We start from the raw sequence: 25,738 nt of genomic DNA on the forward strand, positions 1-25,738 counted from the left end.
TTCAGGCGGGCCATGACCAGCAACACAACTCATTTTAAACAAGGCAAATGGCTTATAAATGAGCTAATAAATGAGCCCAAAGCAAACAGAATCTTTTGGGACTTTCAAGAGGTTTCCTTGTCTTTCAGTGTTTAAACTAGCGTTATTTATGGCTAAAAACAAAAGGGGTCACCAAGGTTTTATGCTCCCATCCCCACAAGGCACTTACTGAAGTGCAACCAACTCCCAGAGGAAACGACTATGTATGAACACAGTCATGGACATTTTCTTTCCTGACAACACCCTTTACATCTTGGAAACGATCAAACCAGACAGATGAGAATATCCAATATTGTCAGAAGTACAGACTAAAGACACACACATTATCCAATAAAAAAGCTATTAGCCCATCCTCCTAATTTCCCCTGTTTCTGCTGAAAGGGGGGGTTGTTCATGACAAGAAGCCAAGCAGTACAATCACCCTCCAGTCTTCTCTCAGTTGGAGTCAAAGAAGACAAAGCAAATCTCTGCCAGTAGAGAAACGTATTCTCAGTGAAGTTCACAGCACAGCCAGACTCTAGTTAAGTGGGGCTCAAAGGGAGGCCACTGCAGTTCATGCACTGCAGTTTATCTAGGAAACACTGAGTGACTTCATGACTCACGTGGCTCTCAAGAAGCACACATGAAACTTGCTATTACTGGGCACACAGTACAGTTACAACTGATAAACCGCGTGAAATGAGGACTTCAGCTTAGTTTACTTTTAGTCCTAGGGCTGATAGATCTGTGCCAACACACTCTTAAAAATGTTTTCTTTAAGTTTTAAGCTTTACCAGCAGTTTGAGGTGAGGACTCCCAAACCTGCAGTGCTGATACTGTACATTGGCTTGCTACCCCATCAGAACTGCTTTGCAAGGGGAAGAGAAAAGCTGGACTTTATGAACAACTCCCACACTCCAGATTACATCCAGATGCACCTGTAAAATCTGACCACAGTATGGCCACAGAGTTACTACTCTGGATTACTGACTAAACCAGGACTAAGTATTCTCAAAATAACTGAATAGACTGACCAACATCCTCCATTTCTTATTGAGACCCATTAAATAGAAACAGTGTGGCCACTCCAAGTGGAAGTCTGGCACCCTACAGTGGTTCCAAAGAAGAAAGTGAAAATACTGAAAACCACTGTCTTCTTCATGGACAGGCAAAATGAACTTGCAATCTGGATCCAGCTCAGCACAGGCCACTTGTGTAGCGCTGCCTTAAAAATTCCTTCTTCACAGCACTGCCAGCAATTTGAACTCTGGACAGTGATGACTTTACAGTGCCTGATGAAACACAAACAGTGCAACATCCTTCTCACATGCTTCAGGAGGGAATGAATCTTCTCTTGATTTCTTCTATTCCTCCTTGAACCAATGCAACTTTAAAACCACAAAAACCTGTGACTTCTTTCAAATTCTTACCAGCAAAGGCGTAAAAACTAAAGATGAGCCTCACAGCCACTGATCTTCCCCTGGCTGAAGGGAAATATCTGCACACTGTGTACTATTCTTCCACATGGGAGGAAAGACAGGAAGGCTGCCAGCACCCCATGGTGCTTGTGCTGGTCTGGCTGAGCATGTGTGATGCGTGTTCCCTCTAGACCATGAACTCATCAATGCTGTGATGCACCAGCACTGAAGCAAGCACTCGAAGAAACTAACATTTATGAGTTTAACTAGCAATGAGCTGTCTTTCATCCCAACATAACTTATCCACCAGAGGACACAAGACAAGCAGCTTATTAACAGATTTCTGTCTCTACTGTTTGTAACAAATTAAGTGAAAACAAGAATTCAAATTAGAAATCTCAGTCATCTCTACTTCTGATGGCAACCACATACCCTGATGCAAAGTTGCTGTCTTCTTTCCAGTCCACGATGCGACAGATGAAGAGCATCTGTGAATAGGCCTCAGGCTTGGTGACAAAGTCTGGAGGGCAATCAGCCAAGGGCACATAGACCCTGGGCACTCTGTGGTCCACAGGTGAGAACATGGCACACCTCTTGAAGAGTTCGCTGTTCCTGTCAGCCAGAAGTTTGATGAAACCTGTAGCTGCTCGAGAATGCTTCTTTTCCAAAATATAGACCACCTAGGAGAGGCAACGGTTCCTACAATTAATACCTTCAGAGAAACTTACTTTATTTAACAGAATAAGGATACATGAAGGCTCAGCAGAGTATCTGGAAAAATTGCAAGATCTATATCTTGTTTTCTCTGTGTGTGTATGTGTGTGCATTTTTAACTGAGTACCTATTTACAATGTATTTTCCTTGCCATTTTGCTCACGGCTATAGAAGAGCTAACTGCTTTCCAAGTGCTAGCTCTCTACAGCAATTTTCTTGATTACAGAACAAAACCAGACAAGAAGCAGATGCTTCCAAATGCAGGGAATTAGCCACAAAATACAAGCAACTCCTGTAAAGTCTTTCATTTGTATTCTCGGCCTGTGATTTCAACAGTCAGCACAGAATAGGCCAGTCCAAAAACGGTGCCGCTGGCAGATCCAATGCTAACCACAGGAAAGGATGTGCTGTTGGGAATTTGGCAGTTCTCTCCTTCTCTCTGTGCTTTCTGAAGTTAGGGGTTATTTTACCTTTATACAAGATGGCTTTGAAAAGAATAATAAATTACAATATCACTAAATAATTGTTCCAGAGAGGTGTTCATCCAGGCTATATTTTTGTAGACCATAATAAATCACTGGATAACAGAAACATTATAGCCGATTTCCTAAGCTTATACAGAAGAGTATTTCCAAGAAGGTTTCAGGAGCTGCACCTCTGCACAATTTTGAGCATTGGAATTGCCACACTGGATGAGTCCAGAGCAGCCCAGCCAACAACAGGACCAGAATCAGAAGCTGCAAGGGAAAGCACAAGACGTGGAAGAACCTGACCCAGTCTGACCCAGCAGCCCTATTCTGGTCTCTTAACATTCAGAGATTGACTCAAATATTGAATCAACAGCACAAGCAGCCTTTCCAAAGGCTGTAAGAATTAATTCTGACAACTTTGGATATCCTGACACTCATATTAGTATCCAATCTTTTTCCTGAATCTTGCTAAGTAATTTTGCATGACAAACAAATGGAATTTAAGCTAGGATAATTGGTAAAAATAACAAGTCACTTGATTTTTATCAGATCAGACAATTACTCTCTCTGAAATGGAGAATGAGACTCAAAGATCAACAGATAGAGGGTACAGGGAGGCCAGGGCTGATCTCCTTCAACCTTTGAAAGCACACACGTGCTTCCTTGTCACTCTCCATGGATTTACCTTGGCTGTCCTTTGAAGAAACTCATCTGGGAGAAGCCTGGGATCATTGACCTTGGGTCCATCATCCTGCTTTGTTCTGTGCACACCAGTAACTCCGGCAGCCTTCCCTGCATCAAACACACAAGACAGTTACTGTAGCACATTTCCATGACAAATTCATCTGGGGCCTTTGCTCTAAAGTACAATACAATATGCATGTAGTAGACTTATTTGAAAGCAAAAAGATCTCTCAGGTCAAAGAATTGCCAAGCATGAAGTAATTATTATTTCTCTGGACTAAAACAGACAGCAGATACATGTTCACTTACCATGCAGATGTGCTGAAAAACAATAAAAATCAAAGTAACTTTATAAGTAGGACTGCATCAGTCATAATAGACACAGTGGTAGAAAACAAGTTCTATTTATAAAATACTAAGGGATAAGAATTTTCTGGCATTTCTTAGTTGAAGTCATTAACATTACATAACCAGTCCTTTCCTACATACATTCATTTAATATTTAATTTCCTTTAAAAACATTATGAAGGGTTATAAAATGTGCATTTATCTTTGAAACTGAAATATCCAGTAAGCTGATCCTCTTCAGCTGTGGACCAGGCTTATGAGAAGTCTTATAAAAGTAATCACTACATATGACCAAGACCTTCCTTCCCTTGAGATCTCTGGATCAGATACTGATAATATAAAATCAAGTGTCAACTGATTTCTAGTTTGAAATTTTCAAATGTTCAAGTGTGTGAGTTTGGGAGCATTGGCATTTAATGTTTAAAGTCCAAAGTGATCTTTGCCACGGAGAAGGCTGGGACTGGACTGTTCTTGAGCTGCATCCCTGCTGACAGCCTGTGGTTACTGCTCTGCCACAATTTTCAGGATGGAAGCATCCATGTGCACTTGTCTGGAGGGCTCATGGGAGATGGCTTTTTCCATTCAAATGGCAATCACATCCATCTTGAGCACATGTGCTACAATCAGGCCTAGAGTGTTCAAAAGAAATCTTGCTTTCCTAAGGAGAGACCGTGACACCGACCACAAGTTTCAAGGGACGTAGCTGTCACTGCTTCCCTTAGAAGACATGAGATAAAGCAATGTTTGGCTGAGGTCTGTGCTCCAGGAGGCCAGCAGCACCCACCCATGTGAGAAAGCCTCCAGAAGCACTGTGGTGACACGCAGACCTGTGTGTCCCACAGAGCCCCAGGACGAGGCTGCCGGTGGCATGATGGATGGAGGGGCGGCTGCAGTGAAGCAGTGCCAGGTGTCAGGACTGGCCCTCGGGAAGGGGGGCAGTGGGACAGCAGCTCCCCCAAGGGTTTGGCTGTGCCCCACCATCACCAGGGCACGTTCACAGATGGCTGTGTTCCCATGGAGGGCCTGCACTGCCCCCAGGCAATGTTACCCCAGCAGTCGCTTGACAATGATGGCTTTACTCTAATGACAAACTTTGGTTCTCATATGCTGCTAATTATTCTCAGCTTCGCCTTCTCATATGCTCTTCCTCTCCCCAGAGATCTTTCTCTAAGTGACTTTACTTTTATTTTCATTGACTTGCTAGCAATGCTGAGGAGAATGAACAGGTATTTAGGGGTTTAAATAAAATTACACTTTGCTTAAAAAAGCCCCAATAATAAAAGCAGCAAAACCATTTGTGATTCACTTCTATTGAAATGTGCTCAGACTTGCCAAAACCAGCATTATTACAGGATAAAACCACCCAGAGTTTCATGGTGACAAACAAGGTACAGAAAAAAATTGCTTGTATAATTGTAAGCAGTTAAAAAGTGGGGGATACCAAGGCTACTTCATTTGCTTACCTCCTCTAAGGTTTCTGCCAGCTAAAGGTCATACCAGGCAATCATTCAGTAAAGAATGAAAGCCAGGAGCCATTTTGTTTTCTTATAAATTTTCAAGTGATCAGTTAACAGTTTATGGTGTGTCAATCATAAAGACAGCCTGGGCAAAGAACAAGATGATCTGGAACAAAGGAAAACTGGACGGGGCAGAGGACAAGGAGAAGTTGGGAGCCTTCCAAAGGCCATGCCTCCAGGCACACCTGCCACAAGCCCAGGGCTTTACTGGAGTGAACTTTCCCCAAGGAACAGTACATACTGGTGGGAAGAGAAACCAGAACTAAACATGTTTAGGAAAAAAGCAAGAGCTGCATTCACTGCTCTCCCAGCGTAGCAGAACAGCAGCAGTGACTCAAGGTTCAGCAGGCAAGAATGAAAAAAGCACCCGGAGCCACGTGAGGAACATGTCCTTGTTAGCACTGCCTTTTTTCCACTTATCCTTCCAACGCCCATCGCTCCGAAAAGTCACTTGGAAACTTTCACTGCAGCCGTTTTCTCAGTCAAAAAGAAGCCAGCAGGGATGTCCTGGGGAAGTAACACATACACATGCACAGGAGCACCAGGATGCAGCTGTCACAGGGAGAATAGGGAATGGGTGGCCAGGCCTTCCTTGGCCTGGGATGAAGAACATTCAGGGCTGGGGCACTGCCCCCCTTCCTGCTGAAGACAAGCCCCATGTGAGGCCAGTACAGATATCAGAAAGCACCCAAATTCCCACCATGGCAGGTGATAGAACTTGCCTTTTCCTTCACAGCCAGCATAAGCTGGGGGGCTTTGGCTGGCTGAAGAGTGTCTTCTTAGGGGTCTCTCCAATTTCAGCATTCCTCCCAAATGATCCTGGGATTATGAGAGACTCCAGCAGAGTCTGGGATCTACAACTACTCCATCAACAGAAAGGAAAAAGGAAGCTAATCCCAGCCAGCTACTTCTTACCCATCTTTTTTAACTTCAGTATCTTAAATGCCATCACACACATTTACTACGGGTGAATGTTCCTGAAGTGAAGGACAAGGAAGAAGAGACATGAGGAACTCTGTACTCCTGGAGCTAAGAGATGTAGACTTCCTTATAACTTGTAGCTGCTCCTTTTGAAGTCAAAATTCTGTTGGTACCAGGGCTACATCTAAGGCTCAGGGGTCTACAGCAGCAATGGACCAGCCAAGAGGAATTCTTGTAGCAAATCCTGCAGCTCAGAAGGGACAACTACCCTGATCCAATGTCCACCTGGCTCAATCATCAAATTACTGCACAGGAACCTCAGTCACAGCAGCAATAATCTGTCACAGGAGTATGATACCCAAGTTCCCTGAATATATCTCTGACAGTCCCTCTCCTTCCTTACACATCCTCCTCCCCTCAATGGAGCTGAGCAGAGAGGGGCAGTAACAGGACCCCACTAGAGACTGGTGGTCTAGAAGATCTCAGATGGGAGATACAAACATCTCCCACAACAGGGCAGAGGCATGGAGGCAATCCTAAAGGAGAGTTAACTTGTGAGAGGAGCAGGATTTTGTGCAGGGAAGATGGGAAGAAACTCCTTGCATTATGCCAAACTAAAAATGAATTATTCTGACCCCTTTACTGCAGTGGTTATCCAATGACCATTCAATATTTCCACCCTAGGCAAAGACATGTTTTCTGAGAAAGATTTACTATGTTAGCTTGGGCAGTACTTCATAAGCTTATCTTACAGTGAAAACACACTTCAGCAACCAGGATCCAGTGAAACTGCATTATAATCTCAGTGTTTTCCTTTCAGCGATTATCTGACAAACCAAAACTGTAATAGTCTTACTTAAAAAAAATTAGGCACTAGACACAAAAAGCAACTCAAATTAGTTATGTTATTACCAATGAATAGATCCAGGACACTTGGAATTTGCCTCTCTCTGTAAGAGATCAGTTTAGGCAGCTTCAATACACACTTAGATTTCTCTGACAGGCATTCCTAGGTCAAACATTACTTTTTTTAAAGCCCCCCAAATTTCCTTTTACAATTCAATTACCATCACATTAAAAGGTGGCCAAAGTGGACCAAAAATCATCAGACTAGAATTCTGATTATTTATGACAGATCCAAAATTATTTTCACTAGGTTTGCATTGGTCACTGTGGAAATTTGTAATTCTGTCCAAAAAGAATACAATTAAAGATGCAATATCCACTTGCAAATGAAAATATATCATAGTTTCAGATCTCAAACACAACTTACTGAAAAAAAGAAAAAATCTCCCTCCCTGAATGAAAAAGGCCAAGTTTTTTAAGAAAATAGTTCAGTGTTTGCTACTTTAGCTAGGAAAAAAATGTACTTGAGAAGCTGGGTTGCTCTACATGGGAGTATTTAAGAATCCCATCAGAAAATACTGTTCTTCAGCTCAGTGCTCAGATACCAGCACAGCTGTAAACCTTTGAGTGGCAAAGCCAACTACTTACTAATGAAGCAACAACACTTAGGTTCTCTGAGGTCTGCTTCAAGGAGTAATTTTCAGTATATTGTGTTTTAGTACCAAATACCTAAGTGGTATAAAACAGACCAATTTATTATAAGTAACTCCAGGAGTGTGTGTCACAAACACAAAGGATGTGTTTTTGCAATTCTGTCTATATCAGCACACAACAGACATTAGGAAATGAAACTCCCTTCAACCCAAAAGCGATACATGCATACCCAGAGATTTGCTCGGGGTTACACCATACTGCTACAATCTTAATTGTTAGGGATAACAAGAAGGAAATGTTGCTGTTTAGAAGAAAGTACAAGGACTCTTCATATTCTGCAACTGATAGTTTCTTGGCACAGAACAACTTTTTTCTTCAGACCACAAACCTACCAAAAGGTAGGGAAGAAGGAAAGTGCTGTTTCGTTTGGTACCAGGTACTACCCAAAACCAGAACCTATTTTAAACACCCTGTAAGTAGAGTCACCTAGGAAAGTATCATGGAAAAAACAGTACTTTGTATTTATACCTCCACACACAGAGCTTTCCACCTGCAATGGAGGAAAGACAGGTATTTCATTGTGATGAGACTCTTAAGCCAACAGCCTTGGAATTTAACACATGTGGCCTGTCCAAAATCAGCCTAACAGCTCCCATGCGCAATTGAAGAGGGCTCTGCAGGAAGAAGCAAAGCAGCTCCAAACCATGCAGCACTCCTGAGTTGTCTCCTCGCAGAGCTGTGTGTCTAATGAACAGGACTAACCTCCTCAGAGATGTTTATTTTTGAATACTCATTTAAACAAACTCACCCTGCCACAGCTGTTCATGACTTAATACCTGAGCACACACACCTGCCTGCCCAAGGGCACACTGAAGAGAGGACTGGGAGATGATTAGCATCATGATTTTTGAAGATGCACAGGCAGGAAGAGAACCCTCAGAGAAGGAGAGGAAAGGCTTAATAACAGATGTGTAGAGCACAGACAAGCACCTGCAGCAGCAGAGCAAAGACAGTGTGAAGAGGTGAGTACAGCTGGCTCCCTCAGTCACGCAAAGCAGCCAAGCATGTAACTATTTACTTATATTTAGCCACCTCCACAAGGAGGGATGGAGGAGATGGCAGAATGATGACACAAGAATGTCACTCTCCCTTAGAGCCCTCCAAGTGTGATCCACAGCAAAGATCAACATAATTTTGGGAAGCTGCCATGTAGCCCAGCAGATCAGATCGTAGCTGTCTCAGTAGCCACATAACATTACTACAACCACAGCATGGCTAGACAGACCTCCTGGCCCTCTCGTGTCCTTGAGAAGCAGTCAGCATAGGGTTGGAAGCCTTACTGCAACAGAAGTAAACCTACAAAAAATCAGGTGGTGCTGCAGTCTACAGAAATACAGTTCTATTACATTAATGACAAGCTAAATTAAAATGTTACGAAAAGAATTCCATTGAGTATTTTGCCTATTTACTTAATGTTCTTCCTTCCCACATGTACATTTGTTCCTAAAGTCTGTGTGTCCAATATTACTATTCCATGGAAAATATGTTAGCTGAATGAATCCTAATCTGCCTCATCCTGGAAATCTTGCTGCTAACAATGACCATACTCTGTTTATCTCCACACCCACCATTCACTCTCAGTATCATGCCCTCTCATTTACTTGACCTAAACTTGTAGCTCAAAGGAGAAACATAGGTGAACTCAGGAACATATGGTAATATGCTGAACTTAATCTAATTCCTGTTACCTAATTGCCTAAGTAATTTATTTTTTCCAGTACTTAAGAAGTCATTTAGGGGTCAAGATAACTTACTAGGGAAGAATAGTGTAAGGAATTTTCCCAACATTAACTTCCATTGCAGGCTTCAGCTTTACAACAAAAGAATAACTGGAGCTTTTTCAGCCTGAAGCATTTAATCAATGCAACCATAAAGCCCAATTTGTTTAATACTGGTAGAACACTTTTCCTCAGTTGCTATACTATTTATTCTGCTAGAAATGTATGCTGTCATTTAAGAAAAGTTACAGCAACAACTAGAAGAGCTAGATCCAGAGACCCACAAACATGAACTTAGGATAAACTAATACAGAGCTGTCTCAAGCAGCTGAAACTGCTCCAGCTTTTCTGCTGGCTTTCCAGGCTTCAGCAGAGTGAAACTGATCCGATTTTTGACAGTTCCACCTCAAGGATTTCTATTAAAAGCCATGTAACTGAGAAGATTTCCTGGTGAGCTTTCGCTCTGCTGTGGCCTAGAAATTTTAAGAGCTATGCGGTGGAGATGATCCATCTCCAGAAAGCTGCAGGCTAGGAAAGAACAGTGAAGCTCCTTAAAAGCACTCAGAGTGAACGGGAGCCTCTGGAGAGGAGGGAAAAGAACACTTGTTCCTTCCAGTGGCCAGTGATGTTGGTGGACTTCAAATATGCCAGACTTCATGGATGCTAAACTGAAAGAAGGTGAGCCTGAGCAGAGCAGAGGTTCAGCACATAATCCAGATTTTTGTCACCGTCATTTCCCTACCAGACCTGGCCAAGGAGAGGAACATCAGTAACTCTCTGAACTCTGCCTGGGCCAATAGGAGACACTGGTAACTGCAGGACCCCAGGTGCCAGAGGAAGGCACAGAAGGCAAGTATGCACCTTGTCAAGCTTAAAAGAGAAGACACAAAAGCACTAGAGGGGACATGGAAGTGCATGAGAAGTGCAGAAGTGCAAAACAGAGACTAAACTCTGGGTTATAAATATATTTTTCTATTTTGCTAGAAAGATCTAAAAACCCTTCTAAGCGCTGACTCTAGAACATCATCTGGGGAAAAGGAAAGCTTGATACCATTATTACCCAACCAAGTGAACTTACCAAACACCGCCATTTCAGTTAAGCCAAGCAATCCTGAAATACTCAAAATACAGCCTCCATTCAGCAGCACTGTGGACACCAAGCAATTTTAGGTAATCATTTCTGACCTTATCAGGACTACTAGAGACTGACAGTTACATCTGACTTGACAGAGATTGACCACTGTCCATCTGGTGAATGCTGAACAGACAGAGAGACATGAGCAAATTCTACAGCAGCTTCCAAATTCCGCTGACCCTACCCATTATTATTTGTTACTCAGTTTGTTTGAGTCTACTCTGCCTGTAAATGAGCTATTTCTGTTCAAACTTCATTACGTCAAGGCAGTGAGCAAGCTTCAGACATTCGTGTATCCCAGCTCTGATTTCCAGTAGTGGAGGTGTAAGTGGAAATCCTGAACAAACACAACTCTCTGATTGCTGCCAGGGCAGCCAGTGCACCAGCTTGATGACTTCCACCCCTGTGGGAAGCAGGATATTTTGTGTATCTGGTGTAGTAAGATCTCCCGTGAGAAGAGTTGAAAAAAGCCGAGCAAACGAGTTTGACAAGGATAGCCTTTGGCATAGTGACATCGTTTAACAAATTTTTATTTGAATATCATTTTGCTAAAGAAGGGCTGAGGCATTTTATGAGAACAGCTGCCATTCTCATGAGTGTAAGTAGCTGCTACTGTTCAATGGCTGATACTTCTTTATCAGAGAAATCTGATTCCAATATTTAACAAGAGACAGCTCACATTTGTAGGAAGCTCATGACACAGTCTGTGTAGGGATACAGCATCATAAACCATACTGTACAGAACATTTTGCACTTTTCCCAGGTTGAAAGATACAGACAGTTTCCATTTTTTATTACGTATCGAAATGGAGTATAAAGAAAATCCTCCTACTGCAGTGAAAAGTCACAGAAGTAATGTATTCTAGGTCAGTAGTAAGTGATAAGATAGAAGTTACATGACCTCTGTTGCAGTAGTCAATGTGAATAAGGATTACAAAGAAGAATTACAGACCTGGCAAAGGTCATTTTGACTGGTGAATGAGTTCTGTGGACAGTAATGACACAGAGTAAGCTGAAGTCTCAGGGTACAACACAGAGGACTTGCATGTCAGTATCAGGCACTACAGGGATTTAATTTTTTCTGTGTACATAGAAAAAATTCACTGGTGGTTCAGACTACTGCCAAGATGCTATTGCCTTGTTCTCTGCTCACATTTCAGCAGGGCACAGAAACCCCAGAGCGAGTTTGAAGGGCATCACTGAGGAAGTTAAGAAACTTTATTCAGGCTGTCCATTCTGTCTTTTTGAGGAAAAAAAAAGCAGAAAGTTTGTTCAGCATACAGATATTTACACTTTGGAAATACAGCTGAGAATGCAAGAGAAAAAGATATTTTCAACTTTGCAAGACCAAATACCAAAGTTTAACATTCAGACAATTTAACTGTGGAACAGGACAATATTGGTCTTTGTGTACAACCAGGTACTGGAGAGGAGAATGGCTGCCACTTCCTCAACTAAAGACTTTTCAAAGATGATCTTTAACCCCACTTCTTTGAAAGAAAAGTCCAGATAAGTGGAGCAAACTCGTTTGATCAGGACATCTTCTGGCAGAGTGACGCCAATTGTGAATTTCTATTTAAATATCCTTGAGCAAAGCAAGACTGACCCACTTTTATGAGCACAAGAAAGAGAAACAGGCTGGGTGCAATGGTGTCTTCACTTCCATGGACTTCCTTCTTGCTTATCCCATTCTTTCTGGGGACTCAGGAATAGAAAGGCAGGAAGCACAGCTCTCAAAACAGCAGCACTTAGTGAAGACAGATCCAACGTCTGAGTCAAAGACTTGTGCATAATAACAATTTCTACCAGCTTGCCCTAAGCGCCACAGAGGCACAGGAAATCCAAGGTACAATGACTTCAGGGAAATTCAGTCCCTGAAATCTAGGCCATAATCAGTATGCACAATGTTTCATGCTTCAGAGCTCCTGACAGCTAAGGCCAACCCCAAAATTCTTTGCCCCAGCGTGTAACTAGAGATGGAGAGGGTGACTGTGCTCTGAAGAGGAACAGAGCCATGAGAAAGGATGGGATACAGGCCAAGGTAGAAAAGACATCAAAACAGTTTGCACTCCCAGAGTGCTCTTATTCGAATGACACATCTACTTTTATTCTTCATGGTTCATTCTGACCATCAGCATCAGAACAAATGAGCCAGCAGAGATATTGTGCAATCCTACTCCTACCTCAGAAAGGACAAAAAGCATCTTGCAATTGAGAGCAGAAAACTGCAGTGCTTGTGTTCATGAACAAAGATTTGAGCACAGTCTCAACCTGGCTCTGGGTTTTTTGCCTAGGATAAGTAAAATGTACTTTTGATTCCACTACAGTAGTTATGGATATTTTTTACCTCCAGAAATCTCGTGGGTTTTTTGTTGAGTTTGAATTTTGGGTAGGTCTTTTATATATATATATATATATATATATATATATATATATATATATATGGATCTTTTTATAAATAGACACATACACACATACACATATGTGTGCAAATACATACATTTAGTACATGAGAACATTATAGACTCTTTCTTGATTTTGTTTCATTAATATAGTATCTTTGATAGAATCTTTGGCCAGCCTGAAACCTTCAAAAAAACCTTCCAAAAAAGGAAGAAAGCCCATCACAAGTGCTCATTTAAGACTTGTGCTGGCCACAGAAAATTCCTCCTGCTCCCTTCTGTGCATGAGGCCATGCAATGGGACCATGTGATAAAACCCTGCAAAGCAATTCTCTCTGGAAAAGCAAGCAAAAAACTGGGTTTGGTGGGTCAGGAAGAAATCCCCTTATGAATCCCAACTTCCATCCACCTCTCTGTTTTACTGCAGCAGCTGTTTCCACCAGAAGGGATGTAACATGAAAGAAAAGGCTCACAGGCAGGAAGTTCAGCTGGCAGCAGCCAAGCAGCTCCCCCAGGAGAGGCCCATGTTACCCAGGGATGGGCACCTCCACTCAGCACAGCCCAACCCTCCAATGCTTTCTGCCTCCAATGCCAGCACCATGTTCCAGTGGATGGCCTTAGGAAGTCCAGCTGATTTTACCCTCTGAGGTTCAGTTTTGCATTGAAAAAGTGTATGTTTGGTGCTTTTAAAATAGCATTTTGAGCCACACCTGTGAAGGCTGAATTTGGCAGGATTTTTTCTTTTTTTCATGACAGTTATCAGTGATGCTAGAATAACTATAGCTGTTTTCCAGGCAAGACTGAAAATCTGGATAAGTGATGATATGAGAAACTGTATGAAGGACAGGAAACAAGCCAAAGCAATCATCAACTACTCAAAAACACCTTCAGAAAAATCAGCATCGTAAACTTTATATGTATAAAAAAGGGAGGGTATTAAAAAGCAGAGAAAGAAGAAAGTAGGGAAAACTCCATATGGGTTATAGGGCCAAAGAAGCTGAAGCAAATATTAAAAGAGGTGATAGCAAAACACAAATTCAGCAGAAATCTAACTGGCACATCCACACCAGCCACAAGGCCTGTTAAGGATGAACACGGAAAGGCCTTGAAAACAAAAGAAAACAATTGGCTTAGGCAACTGCAGTGGAAAAGTTGGATTTCAACTGTGCAGACAATAAGCTGATCTCACATTTGTCCTACAAATATTCTCCAGAGACAGAACCAAATGGCAAAACCCACTGAGATGGCATGGATTTTGCAAGATGACTTGATAACTTCCAACACAGTTCACTCCAGAGCATCTCGAGGAACTATGATGCACAAAAAAAACCCTAAAGCACAGTCAAACAACTAAAGTAAAATACTGGCTAAAGCCTGTATTTATTTTAGATGCTAGTATCAAAATAGAATGTACTTCTACAATGTTTAATTTGGCATTGCTATCAGAAGCAACACACATGCAACAGACACAACATGTGACTCAGGAGAATTGTTGAGTCAAAGTGGCCCAGTGGCCTGCATCCACAATAGACTGCAAAACAGCTGGGGTTAAAAACCACCTGTGTAAAACATCCACAGACAAGATGAGTAATTCCCAAATCAAGCTGTATCCTGGAAAGGAATGGAACAAGATATGAGTTGGTTCACCTGCCTCGGCAGGAACTCAACAGTGGAGATAACCAGAAGGAAATAGTATCGCAAACTGGTAATGTGGCAGCTCCATTCATGAGGTGAAACCAATGCTTTGTCATAAAAACTACAACACTTCCATTCAAATATTACTTCCTGTTTTATTAACAGATGGATGTGAAAAATGGAAGTCTACCAACAGTACAGGCAGGGGTCTGTGCATCTTCAAATATCTCAGGAAAACACGAGGTATTAAATAGGACAGCTTTATAACCACCACCAAGATTTGTCAGAGTCCAGCAACTACTTAGGTCCTGAATTACTGCTGCCTTTTCTGGGCAACTGGGGCAAGCAACAGGATCACACCAGAGTATCTGTCCCGGCAAACCTTTCATGAGCAACTGAAGGCACACGTTAAATGTGCCAATTCTCAGAATCCTTTCAACACACAGCTCTTCAGGAAGGGATTTAATGCTAGAAAGGACATGTAAAGAGCTGCATAAGCGTTAGTTTTGGGACAGGAGAGCCTATTTTATTTTGCCCTAAGCAACACTTGATGGCTTGGATGGAATTCAGATTCAGAATAAAATAGGTCTGCCTTCAAAACAGATCGCATAATTGGCTTTAGGTTTTAGCGCAATTTTCTTTTTAAACAGACCACATCTTTAAGCTGCTCATAACTCAACTGTTTGAAAACAGCAACAAACTTAACTGCCCCCAAGGAAATATATTCTTATCCCCAAACTGAGACACATAGATTGCCCAGCCGAGCTGAAAGGAAAGGAAACCGCTACGGCAGCATCTCGAATTAAACAGCAACCAGCAGTCCCCAGACAGCCCCGAGAATTGCAAATCTAAAGGTGCGACTTCTGTTTCGCAGATTTACTTTGCGCCAATCAAAACCACATAAACCCCAGCCATTAATGTCCTTTCAAAACCATGAAGACAGTTTAGCAGAAAGGGATAGAAGTGATAAGCATTAAGCTTTTATGCCTGTACTTTATATCTCGCAGCAAAGCGAGGCAACCAAGTAACACTTCAATGGTTTGCTCAAATAAAGGCCTAAAATCAGCAATCTGATCTACTCACCCTTTCCACCAGTATCCAGGGAAAGTTTCTTAATGTCATCAGTCAACATATCCTGCAAGTGGTCTTGTCCATGCTCTGCATCATTATCATCAAATTGAGCTTCTATAATGACATCCGGACTTTGAGCATCGCCTTTCGCTGTCTCTTGTGGAATGCAAGTCCCCAACATATCCTCAGGGACATCTGATTCATGTGTGACTTCTGTTTCTTTGTCACTACCATCTGGCTTTATTACCTGAAGGAGCAGGGGATTAAAAAAACAGAGGCAAGCTAAATCACTGGACTGAAGAAAGAAAACATTATCTTTCCTTTTTCATTTGCATCCCCAAGGAGCTGACAATGAATTGTGGGTGGCTGGTGGCACACTGCAATTGCCGTGTAATTAGCCACAGATATTGCACAATCAAAAGAGGTACCTCAGTAGGATAAAGACTGGAACGGCATAGCTCTTGCAATACCTCAACTGTGACAATAATGTATCCAAAGTGTATCTAGAGCATAACCATAGAGTTCCTGCCAAGCCTCTAATCAGCTCTGCAGAAGTTAGGAGTAAACACAGGCAGGGAGGAGGATACACTACAATTTAATAGGTTGCTTAGACCATTGTTCACCAAGATACACTAATCATCCCAGGACGTACCAAAACTTAAGCAGTTCCAGTGAATGCTGGGATCATGTCAAAGCTCCTCCACACAATTAGGAACAGACTGAAAAAGCAGAGATTAGAGAACGTGGCGCCCTGTGACCTGTGGAAGAACTGGATTGTGGCAGCTTGCTAAGGCACCAAGCTTTACATTTATTTTAGGCTGTGTTTTTATTGTTAAGAGCACTCAGTTATTGCCATTACTTATACAAATCTCCAAATCAAATTACTGAAGAAGAGCCCAACTCCCAGTGAAGCAGACACCAGGCCTGGACAGCATCCCTCACTGCATGTGACAGAAACTCCTCCAGCTCAGGACATAATCAACAAAGTGGTTGATACCTCAGACACACAAGCCTTTACCAGCATCCTTCATGCAACCAACAGCGAGCTGCAAACACCCACACAGCTAGAGAACCTAGATCCAGGTTTCAGCTTCCAAAATGTTAATGTTTTACTCAAGCTATGGAGGTTCAGAGTGAGATGAAAATCAGTACAGAGTAAGAAATAACCAACTAAACATTACAGTCACAAAGATACTGGGTAACTCCATTCCAGTGCCCTCCTGGTGACTGAGCTCCCCTCCAGCTGATGCTGGTGTTTGCCAGGCTGGTAATTCCCCAGAGATGCTCCTTCAAGGCCCCCAGTCCTCAGCATCATATCCCAGTACATGACAGCAGCAACTCATGCCACCAGCAATGCATGTGAAAGGCTCTTTAAAGAATGCAATAAAACAAGAGAAACAACTTTTTGGTAACATACTTTATATGATCTATATAGTTGCTAGAAATAAACATAAATAACCTCAACAGGTGCTACCTGAAGGCAACTGTTCCAAGTAAGAATATACAAGTCAAAAAAGCTCCACAAATTATTCTTTAGTAACTAAAAAGCAAATAAATCAAAATCAGACCTGTACAGGGAATACTTTCACAGCTTTACATACAAAGAGCTACAGTTATGCTTTCAAGCAGTATCCATTTCTTTGTAAGCTTTTCACAATACATAACAGAAATAAAATCAGTTTTAAAATGGGGCTGAATTCAAGTCTTTAAAAATAAAAAACTCAAATGTCATTGCTTTGAACTCTTGTTACCGTCTGTGACTCTTCTTCCCATCTTTATTTTCATTTTTTAACATGTATATAATTTGTTACCATAGCAGATTTTGACTCAAACATTAAATTGCAACAAAAAAGGGAAAAAGTTTGGCAGAAGGTGGGAAAATGGCTGATTATTAAACCTGGCTACATTTGGTACATAAAACACTGACACACAATGGTCTGGGCAAGAACAGTCTATTAGATTAGAGAGCTGACAAGGCTCCACACGCTAGTGACTCTGCCAGTGTACCTATCCAAAAAGAAAACCAGTGTCAACAATAATGTTTGGACCCTACCATGGGTCAGATGTGGATGTATTCAGCTCTTAAATTTCAATTGCACCAGATGTGTGCAAGTGTGCAACTGCAGCAGGAGTTCATTTCCTTCAACCCCTTCAAGTTTTGCCTGCATTTTTTTCTCCCCTAGTCTTTCTCTGGAGAGTGTGAGATGTGGTTTGGGTCCTAAATTAGTATGTTTTCTATATGAAAAGCAGCAAACAATATCAAATATAAACACTTCTCTAAAGATGTGGCACTGGAAGGGTTATGCTTGAAGAGTTTATGTGATTATTAAAGAAGGCAGCAGATACAGATTTCATTTTAAATGCTAAAAATGCTGTGCATCCCCCAAGCTAGAGGACACACACTGCTGCCACCAGCAGCACAACACTCCAGCTGTGACTACCTAAATCCCCAGTCACACATTTCCTTATGGGTTTGCAAAAGGATTTTTCAGTAAAGTTTTCCAGACTCCACAAAATCATGACTTCCACATAGAATAGATCAGCAAAATGTCCAGATGCTGGCAAGCCTGGGCAACAGGATTTGTTTTCTTTTTATGGCCAAGATAGATCATTTAGGCTGACCTCATACATAACACAGCAGGGAATTTCACCCAAAATTTCTCATATCACACCAAAAATTTAGAGAAGCTGTACATCACAAGACTGAAAAGCCGCTTAAGACTTCACAAAATCAGGAGCTCAGTGGATACAATTACTCCATTTAAGACAATCAGAGGTGCTGGCCAACATGAGCTCATCACACAGATTCCAAAGAGCAGGATCCTTCTGTCTATGAGCAGCAGAAAATCCAACCATGACATATTAAGCATTTCTTACAAGTGGTATCTCAGACTCAAGAATCTAATGACATTGCACTCTCCTGTTTCTTCTAACATTATTGCAGCTTATCCATGGCCTAATGCACACAGCTAGAACAGGTCAGTTCTGATCACAGACACAGGGTAAAGCAAATACATAATTGGCTCAGTCCACCATGTAGTCATATGTGCAGTACAGAGTTCCATTCCTTGGCAATGCAGCTGACCCTGCACAGACCTAGAAAAACAGGATTCCCCCTTGTCACATATGCATGAAATGCATGACCCCACTGACACACAAACATCATTGAAGGCCCTTAAAGGACCTTAATTTCCTGATCTAGGAAGTAAAATGTCAACCTTATGGCTGTTATTTTTATATGCTCTTTAATGATAATTTAAAACAAGTTTTAATAAACATTTTGATGAAAGTCAATTGTATGTCTGAATGCCTGATCCTGAAGACAGTGTCCAAATAAGTTTTCTTCCAGCTTAAAACAGACATCTTATCAGTGAATAAGAATTAAGCTTCTGCCCTGCTTTGTAAAGTTATAGCTGACAGAGCACAAGATATTTGAATGAAAATCCCATTTCAACCATAAAAACCAGCTAGTGGGCAAAACCATCCTGGCATGGACCTGTACAATCTGGACAGCAGAGCATCCAGCCCAGTCTTGAAGTAGCAATTGAATGACCAATTTTCATTACTCAGGAGGAATTTGTTCCAACAGAAAACTGAACTGGGAATCTATATATCTAAAAGCATAGGGGTTACCTCTTGTGCTATAGAAGAAATGGCCTGGACAAATCTCATATCTGTCCTGTTAGATCCCAGCTTTTCACAGACTTTCTACTTAAACCTCCACACAAAGACAAAGCCCAGTCTCAGATCAGGTATAGAGGTTTTGCTGCTGCCTCTTCAGTAAACTATAAACTGAAACAGCTGAACATGACCAGTGATTTTCAATAATCTTTGAGCTATTAACCCCAGGCTCTTTCAAATAAACATACCAAGCCCCTAAAGTGTTAAAGCCCAGCACTAATAGGTTTGCTTTTCTTTCTTATTCATCTCTGATCCTTACAAACAGTCCATGAATCCTCATAGATCTGTGAAGTGACATGACTGCTGGATGACTGATGGACTAGACCCAGCTGGAAGAATGCACCTTGCATGGCTAAAAACTGCTAAAAACTTTCCATGGGGGTCACTACTTTCAATGGAACCTTGTACAAAGAGACCTCCTTTGCTGAAAGCATCTGGCAGGTAAGGAAGCAGAATTATCTTCACTACACTTGGTTTGGACACAGATTCAATAAAAGTTAAATTCTTCGTCTCACTCAAAACGCTGGTATTAAAAGGAGTATTTCCAGAAGGATGCTGAGGCAGAATGGAGATTATATTTCTACATAAGTCAGTCAAAACCCTGTAAAGTGTCCTCTAATGAGTACTCAACCCTAGAATTTTGTGTAACTTGCCCAACACATTTTAGAAGTGACAAGTCATTAATGGTAAAACTCTCTTCACTGGGACAGACAAATTATGCACAAACAGACTCTTCATGCCTGTACAGAAAGGTGCAGTCAATTCACCAGCAAGTGGGAGCCGAAAAATGTTCATAGCACACCAAGAACTCATATTAAACAGAGGGGACTGAATAGGGGAACAGCTAAAAGGGAAATAAAGTGTCAGCCCAAGCTTACCTTCTGAGGTTTGCGAACTAAGGTAAAATGCCTTTCTTCTGAAAAATACATTGATCAAACCCAAGTTCTGCTTTAGGCAAACAAAGTCATTCTGCTCAATACTGGGTAGGGAGACAAAGTTTAGGTCAGAGCTGCTGGTCCTCTCTGCAGTTGAGCCTTGGTTAAGCAACAAGTCTCAGAAACAGGTTAAAAGCAGTTATTTCAAAAGAAGGACAGCTGAAAACAGGGGCTTTGGACCAAATTACCATCCCCTCGTTAAAAGCACCGTTGCTACCACAACACTAATACAAACACCACATTTCATACCAATGCTGTGAACACCTGCATCTATTCGTCTCCCAGCTTTTGCCACATTAAACAGGCTCCACTTAAAAGCTGGTTCCCTCAAGCTCCCTCATGAGGGAGTAGGAATGGAGCCTGGCTAACATGAGGATGCTGTCACAGCTCATACAGACATACTAGAGCCAAGCTACCATAAATATTGTGAGGAAGAGCTTTACTTTTCTGAAAGGAGTAACCAAACAAAGGCTGGCTCATTCTAGCTCCTTCTTGGATAAAGAAAGGATGGCACTTACAAGAAAAGAAACACCTGTGCCAAGCATCCTTAGTCTCATAATCCCACATACACCAAACAGTACTGGGAAGACAACAACTCAGTAAAAGTGACTAGTCTCAGTAGGAGCAGTTATGGCATTACTTTTAAAATAACAATAATGTTATATTGAGGAGATTTGTTGTGGTTTGGGACTGAATTTTTTCATTACAATCTTTTAATTCTAAATCACTGGAAACACTTGCTAACAGCCCCCAGGATAGCTATTTTATATTAACAGCACATTATAGTTTACATTTCAGACATCACATTGGATGCAATAATCATACAAACATCCATATTAAAATCTCTCCCTCTTGATTAGGAAAAGACTACTTGTTCCTCCCCAATGGATTCTGTTGTTCCCAGATGTCACACACAGTTTTGTCACAGCAGTCACTACAATACCATCCTGCTTGTGGATTCAAAGGGTAAATGATCTGAGTACACAAAGGCTTCTTGAAAATAGTGACTTTTCAGAATCTGCTCTGACTTGCACCCACTGCAGCAGGTGAGAAGTGGGAAAGAAACAAATGAAATCTAAGGCTTGTGTTTTGAAAACAAAATATCAAGACAGATCTTTAGTATGGGCATCAAACCTGTCTAGACCCCAAAGAGATCTTGCCTGCCCTTCCCAGAATCCTGCCACTCCTCTGTTGAGGCTAACCCGCAAAGTGAGTTTTTACTGCAGAGTTAATTCAAATAATCAGACTGAACATCCATGTTTAGTCCAACCTGAGCAGAGAGCCCTACATCCAGGCTTGTCAGGCAGCTGCACAAGAAACAGAATTAACTGTAGAAAAAAAATGCCCATATCTCCAAACAGCCACCTCAACTCAACTTCTTTCTGCTTCTACCAATAAACCTCATTCCTGAGCTGTTCACACATCTCTCTGTGCTTCAGGCTGTACCAAAGCAATCCAGTTTACAGCATGTTCCCTCCAAGTCCATCTGAAGTCCTGCTCCTACCATCTTGCACAAATAACCAGAAAAACAAGTAGAAAAGCATCAACAAGGAAAATTCTCGAGAATGACCTTTCTGAATCCTAAAGCCAAAACAAGAACTGTCTCGTCACCATGTATTTCCACTCCCTATCTGGTCTCTGACCTGTCATTTGCCTCTGAAAGCTCCCCATTCCTGTTCCCTGGCCCTCATCCCACACCTACAGTCTGCTTCCAAACATGTTTATCTACACCTCATTATCACTGACCAAGAGACAGTTGCCTCTGCCCCTGTCTCTCCTCAAGTCTACTCGTGCCTTCAGCCCCTTCCTGCCATTTCTCTGTGTTCTCCCTGGATCCACCTCTCCCAAGTCTGGCTCTTGCACCACTGCCTGTAGGATACACAGTCCTGGGATCAGGACCTTGTTTCCTCAGGTCCATTTCATCTGGTTCTCCTAACAGGATAAACAGCTCCATCTGTACAATCCTGCCTTTTGTACTCTCTTAACAACTGCTGAGAAGCAGGAAAAAGCAGTCAGAAGGAGCTGTTCCTGCTCAGCACAGGTACCCCACATGTCATGGATCAACCACTGCTGAGGGTAACAGAGTCAGAGATATGGGGAAGGACAGTGTCCTCGATTTCCTTGCAGGGAACACTCTGCCATCTCCTTCATAGGCAAGCCAACCCTGTTGGGAGTCACTACCAAAGAGCTGTGTATTGCTATAGCCAGATCAACAAACTTGTTCCACACTTTCCACTCCTGCTGCCACCCCCAGGATTTGATTTGGTGCTAAAAAAATGGCCTCTATTTTCAGAATACTTCCTTATATTGCACTGACCTTCCCACACATATTTCCCAAGGCACAAAAGTCCCTGGAGCAGAAGTGATATAGCAAATACCTCATCTCCCAGCTTCCCAGCTCACACGCTATTCTATACAGCAAAATGTCACACTTAGAGCATTGACAAATCCTCAGCCATAGCCCATCTCTCAAGTGAGAAAAGTTTGACCCCAGAGAAGCACAAAAGATTCACTTCAGCATCCAGCCTTTAACAACACCCAGGAATCAACCTCCCCCTGCACACTCACTAAATTCAAAGAAGCACAAACAGCTTCTTCATCTCCTACCAGCAAATTCTTTTCACAAAAGAGGCCCTTAAAACTGGCAGCTTCCCTGCTGGACCCCAGCGAAATGTTCCTTGTACCTTGGGTCTTTGTATTGCCTGCTCCTCACAAGACCTCCCACTTTGGTGCATCTCATGAGCTGTGTGTTGCACTCCAGGCCACAGCGAACTGGAAACAAGAGTGCAACGCACAGGGCCCAGCTCTGAGGCTGCCAGAACATATTGGTTTGAAACATCACAGAAAATATTCGGCTCCATATTTTCAACAGTAGCCAGGAAGAAAATGCATGGAACAGTTTTGAGAACTGTTTTTCAAAAGTCATTTAAATCAAATTATGCCCCATCCACACCGGCAGCAAAACCCTCTCTACTAACTGGAACTGGTTTTCTTTTCTTGTGTGTGTGTTCTTTTCTTTTTTAACATTTTTTTTTTCTTTTTTCAAAAACTGTCTCCCAGCCATCTTTTTTCTGGTAATGTGCACAGGCACTGCAACACTACAAGAATGGGTGCCAGCACAAAACCTATGATGCACAGTCCCTAGAATAAATCACTCAAGAGGGGTAGATTAGAAGAAAGCAACATAAGGTTACTTCTTCAAAGGTATGATTCTGTGAAATCCCTGCATTTTCAGCAAATTACTGCAAAACGATACCCAGTTTGCAGCTGATGTAAAGAAGCAGACAGGCTTCTGGATCATTAGCAACTTCAAGACAATACCATGAATCAATACATATTTTAAAAGATGCAATAATTACAAAGAGCTTGCATGTAATCAGAAAAGAATCTACTTGTGCTGAGTGTGTATAATTTGAAAGCTGCAATGCCAAGCAAATCCACACCGTTGGCTTGAACAAACCCAAGTATTATCCATTACTGCCTTTTTTTTTAAACAATACAAGCATGTATGAAAAACATATTTCCTGGAAACAATGATACTCTTTGAAGATTTATTCAACATTTCACAAACCAAACAAGCCTGTACCCGCACGTGCCCGTAAGAACAAAGTGGGCTGACAATGCAAACTAATCAAAAAGTACTGGAAGGGCTATCCAAGATATTTGCATACCTATACTTCCCAAGGGTTTGAAGTTTTCTTCAGAACTGTAAAAATTATTTCCCATATGTGTAAGAAAATCTCTTACTGATCAACACTTTATCTCATCAAGGCAGGAAACAAATAAATCAACCAAGCTTCTACATGTTGGGGCTGATACCTTAAACCCCCCACTTGCAGTTTTTGTTCCTTTAGATCAGGCTCTAAGTGCCAGCTCCCAGGGGTCTCAGCCCCGCACATGTTGTGACACACTTTCAAAGCCCAGAATGGGACACCTGGGACAAAACACATATTGTTCAGGAAGTGCACAGGGGCCAAGAAAAGCAATAGAAATTTCCACAGTTAACTTGCATTACTGGTTGCCAGTAAGCCTCTTATTATGAAAACCCATAATTGGAAACTGTCATATTACAGAACAATTTATGGAAGTTTTCGGACTATGTATGCCCCAGTGGGAACTTCCTTTGACTGCTGTGTTCCATCAGCCCAGGTCTGCTTATTTATTCACACAGTGGGATAAGAGCATCAGGAACCTAAACAAGTCATCGCTGAAACGTCATTGAGACTCCCACTCCAGAAGTGCTTCAAATAGTTCTTCATTTCTTAGCCTGTCCAGTCATCCATCTTTATGGCTGCATTCAATCTGCATGGCTGCTGGACTGTCTTGTCTTTATTTCTTTACATATTCTGCAGGAACATTCTGGCACTTGTTTTGTGTTCCACTGCTCCTCTGAGGATATGGAAGGCAAAATGCAGCTGCTCTGTGCCGAGTGCATCCCACTATGTCTGTCTCAACCCCATCAAAAGAGCTTGCCAAAATTAGTTCCTAATCCTATGGTCTCTACCTTGTCACACCAGGGAAACTGGCATCTACATTAATTTCTAAATCAGATTTCAATTGCATTAAAATATGGCTCCAGCCAAGAACAACAGCCTCCCCCAATGCCAGCACTGTTAAAGTTGCCCGCACAAAACCACCCAGTGCTTCCTTTGCAAATAGTCATGGTTTGGTGTGAAGGTAAGGAGATCCGGTAACAGCTGATGGAGACACATTCCAGGAAACTTTTAGCAACAGAAGACTGGAAATCCACTTTAACACTATATTTTCCATACAGGAGCCAGCAGGTACATCTCGCAAAGTGGTTCTAACTATGAGCAGCTCTATCCACTAGGAAATGGACTGAGCCACAACTATACCTGTGTTTTGCCATGCTGTACTGCTGTCACTTCCAGTCATGCATGCCAAGACCATTATGATTCCAGAACCTTCCCCATCACCCCAGGATGAACTGGAAAAGATTTGTGCTCAGGGGAAGCTGTGGCAGAACAGGGGCAGCCAGGCTGAAGAGGACCACCCGCAGACAAAAGGAACTGGAGGAGATAATCCCTGCAAGCATGGTAAATAGAGGAAAAGAAAAACAGATGATTCACTGGGGATTAAAAGTGAACACCTTCCTACACTGCTGAGACCCTCAACAGTATCTGTGTCCCTTTAAAGCTGTTTCTGAAGAGAAGACAAGCTGTGAGGCAAATGTACTCCTTCACTTGACTTGCTATCAGCAAATTCTGACCCTGGACAGAATTTCACTGCAACAGAGAGCACCAAGAGACTGGGGAAGAGAAGGAGATGACAACAGCACAATTTTGTTCAGATTCCTGCAAATACAGAGGCTGGGTTTTCAAACTGGGAAGGCTCATCTGTGAGCTAAAACTGCTACAGGTCCATTTATTTGGGCAAGGAGTCCTTCAATGCCTAGTTAGAAAGTGCAGGTGAGACTGATTTCATATTAAATCACTTACTGGCAGGAAATCCTAGGCTTCCATATTGATCTTAGACTTTCAACAAGTTCCT

The 25,738-nt window shown here is 42.0% G+C and overlaps 1 protein-coding gene across 3 annotated transcripts in view; it reads right to left on the minus strand.

Moving 5' to 3' along the window:
* DIS3L2 (DIS3 like 3'-5' exoribonuclease 2) overlaps nt 1-25,738 on the minus strand; it is a 181,322-nt gene that overhangs the window by 108,255 nt on the left and 47,329 nt on the right. For all 3 annotated transcript variants that reach the window (XM_083868743.1, XM_083868744.1, XM_083868742.1), the window contains 3 exons: nt 15,624-15,858; nt 3,306-3,412; nt 1,869-2,116 (listed from right to left, as the gene is read on the minus strand). In XM_083868743.1, the coding sequence (XP_083724869.1) occupies nt 1,869-2,116; nt 3,306-3,412; nt 15,624-15,858 (590 nt within the window). The remainder of the gene's footprint in view (nt 1-1,868; nt 2,117-3,305; nt 3,413-15,623; nt 15,859-25,738) is intronic.

This window comes from Zosterops lateralis (assembly GCF_965231275.1).
Source record: "Zosterops lateralis genome assembly, chromosome: 10".
Taxonomy (NCBI): Eukaryota; Metazoa; Chordata; class Aves; order Passeriformes; family Zosteropidae; genus Zosterops; species Zosterops lateralis.